We start from the raw sequence: 3,236 nt of genomic DNA, 5'->3' as shown, positions 1-3,236 counted from the left end.
TTTTTTGTTGTTGTTGTTGCATTTTACCACATGACATACAGGTTCGTCTTAATGGAAAATACTCTCTCAAGCAAATACATTCTTTATACATTCTGTTGCTTCTTGAATGTTTCTGGTACCCAGAGACCCCAATTGCTGTTTAATTAGTACTCATTTAGTATGTTTTTTGAAATTAATTTTATCTTAGTAAAACAGGGTAATTACTACATTGGACATCATGCCTTTACCTACTTAATTGTCACCTTTTAGAGGAGACAAACCAAGTGGCTTTAAAAAAAAATCTTTTGAGCCAACCAAGAATTTTAGAATATAATTAGTTCTAGAATGAAAACCGTAGTGGAACCACCATAAACATTCTCTTTAACTCCGTGATTTTCAAACTGTGCCATGAGAGGATCTTAGAGGTGCTGAAAAAAGTTTTAAAGATCACGAATTATTTTGAAAGAAGTTCAAAGTACAGTAAACATATTCTTTCTTTATCCTTTGTTTTTGATCAATGTAATTTAAGGTTGCTGCGGAAGTTTAACTATAGGGTCAAGCATGCCTCATGAAATAAAAATGGTTGAAAAACACTGCTTCAACTATTAAAAATCAGGGGGAACAATCATAGAGTTCAAAGTCAGGTGTTATCACCTCAGTCAGGTGTTATTCATCTTGGTGGGGAGGGCATGGATACGGTTCAGGGGTTTTGATATTCTGAAATTGCATGCAAAATTGTGACTGTAAATCTTCAGAGCATGGATAAGATGTACGTAGATTTTCATAAAGAATAGTGTGTCATTACAGTTAAAATGCACTAATTCACTCTTAGTTTATAAATGCTGAAATAAATCCAGAAAATGACTTTTCTTTTTTCTTTTTTTATCCAGAAAAATGACTTTTCAAGAACACATAGCTAAGTAACAAAAGAGCCAGCATTACTGCTACCACGTTCTGTTTCCTTAACCTTGAACACCGTCTTTAACGGAGGAAAACAACAGCATTTGATTTTATTTATGGCCATGGCAGTAGTTTCAAAACTTGCTGGGACTGTGGGTTTTCATTGTCTAAAGAAAAACACACAGTACTGATTATATACCTGCTCAACTGGATTCTAAGGGACCATACTTCCTGTAAGTCCTCCTGTTCTTTCCAGCACAGAATGTAAAAAGCCATTTAATCTCATTCTTGTGAAATCTGCAGTTACTGAGAAACAACCAACTGTTGAGAGTTCATTGATCAGCACAAAGCACAGATTTCTTTTTGTTTCTTTTGAATTATTCACTGAAAAGCTTTTTGCACTTGAGCCGTGCAGTGATTTATTCACTCATTCAGCGATTACCACATGACATACAGGTTCATCTTAACATAAAAGTAATGTCAATAAAAAATAATAGTAATAAAAGTGTGTGGGTTTGGTTTGCTAAATAACAAACAGCCAGTTTTTCTTTGGGGGCAGTGGTGGTGAAGTGAATATCCTGGTCTAAAACAGGATGTAGAGGAAGAAAATCAACCCTGTTAGAAATACTAGGTATCTTGAGAGTGATATGGCTGCTTAAATTCCCCTTCTTTTTGAAATGTGACAGGTACCAACTCTGTTATAGTCTAGGACTATAGGGGTTGCAAGTGATTGGATTCCCAGAGGTCTTTGGCCCCTTTGTATATTCCAGAGCTAGGGGAAGTGAAGATAGTGCTCTGATTTGCCCTAGGTCACTGCCCTGATAGAAATTTCCTTCGCCTGCTTTATGGGAGCAATACGGGTGAAATACAGAAGGTTTGCATTTGGGGCGTTTAGAGAGCAAAACAATGTTCGTGAGCCCTTGTCACTGTCATTTGAAGGTCTCTCAGTGCTCATCTTCATCTTGAACTTTGCTTACAGTCTTCTGTCCTCAGCTTCTGCCGCCTTCCTGGGTGGCTTCAACATGAAATGTTGGCCTGCACTCTAAATCTGTTGAATGAGAACCTACTTTTTATTTATTTATTTAGAGACAGGGTCTTGCTCTATCACCCAGGCTGGAGTGCAGTGCACAACTCTAGCTCACTACAGCCCCAAACTCCTAGGTCAAGCGATCCCGCTGCCTCGGTGTCCAGAGTAGTTGGCCCAGGTGTGTACCACCATGCCCAGCTAAGCTTTTTAAAAAGATACGGGGCCTTGCTTTGTTGCCCTGGCTGGTCTTCAACTTCCAGCCTCAAACAATCCTCCTGCCTCTGTCTCTCAAAGTGCTGGGATTATAGGTATAAGCTATTGCACCTGGCCAGAACCTATATTTTAAACATGCACATTAAAGTTTGGGAAGCTACCACTTTCTCATACTTAAAGAAATAAAAAGCAAACCACAGAAATCTTTAAAATTTTACCCTGTACCCATATTATGGTTATTTGTGTGTGAGATTTAACATCACTTCCCTCCCTCTTAATTTTGTAGCTAATTGGGATAATGATTTCCACCTGCAGAAGTTTAAAAACTGCCACACGCTGGTTCTTCTTATTAGCAGATAACTGAGGAGGAAAACAGCAAACGGTGGTATTTTTCTTAGTTTTAATTATTAAAAGTGGCTCTCTTATCTATTATGGTAAGGGGTACAACAAAGATTGTGTCCTTCAGAGTGGAGCACACCCCTGGGCTCAGTCCTGCTGGCTTCTCACAGATGGGGAGGAGCTGGCAGCTGGAAGCCAAAGAAACAGGTTACAGACGTTCTCCCAGGTGACCCCAACTGCACCCCCGCCCCCACCCACACCTTCCCCCCCCCCATTGTCTGGAAAGTGAAGCAATTAATTGCCTAACAGGAATTGCTACTAAATGTGATTACTCTTTCTCAGAGGTAGTTGGGAGAGGTATTTGTCAGGGTTGAGAGGTCTTCATCCTTCGGCTGGAGTTTTGATGGAGAAATAAATACTGCATTCTGGTGTCTCCTTTTGTAACGTTTCTGGATAAATGGCCCAACGGCAGAGTTTTGCAGGTCTTGGCATAGCTCAACAAAGTAACTGCTACTGCCCCTGGGAAAGGTAAGTGGGTTTTTTTCCCCGTACTTCTAATGAAAATGAAAGCTATTGGTGTTCTATTTGCTGCATACTCTTCAGCAACTTACAAACTATTGCTTTGAACATAGGTGTCTTTCAGAGTTATTTTTTCTTGTAAACGTCCCAGAATGAAGAGTCTGGGGGCTGGATGACTCTGTGTTGTTTGATGATGGTTGTCATTCCCATGGTCTCCCCTCTGCTACTAGAGTGAAGCTGGAGTTCCAGCCCAGCCAGG

The 3,236-nt window shown here is 40.0% G+C and overlaps 1 protein-coding gene across 1 annotated transcript in view; it reads left to right on the top strand.

The window, feature by feature from the left end:
• Positions 1-2,856: 2,856 nt before the first annotated feature.
• CUNH6orf52 (chromosome unknown C6orf52 homolog) overlaps positions 2,857-3,236 on the top strand; it is a 9,748-nt gene continuing 9,368 nt past the window's right edge. Inside the window, exons 1-2 of the mRNA XM_023512282.1 lie at positions 2,857-2,986; positions 3,208-3,236. Coding sequence (XP_023368050.1) covers positions 2,916-2,986; positions 3,208-3,236 — 100 coding nt within the window. The 5' untranslated portion in view covers positions 2,857-2,915. The remainder of the gene's footprint in view (positions 2,987-3,207) is intronic.

The sequence above is a fragment of the Otolemur garnettii genome, unplaced genomic scaffold (genome assembly GCF_000181295.1).
Source record: "Otolemur garnettii isolate 467f Iridium unplaced genomic scaffold, OtoGar3 scaffold00026, whole genome shotgun sequence".
Classification (NCBI taxonomy): domain Eukaryota; kingdom Metazoa; phylum Chordata; class Mammalia; order Primates; family Galagidae; genus Otolemur; species Otolemur garnettii.
The sequence above is the reverse complement of the archived record's forward strand: the minus strand, read 5'-3'. Positions and strand labels throughout refer to the sequence as shown.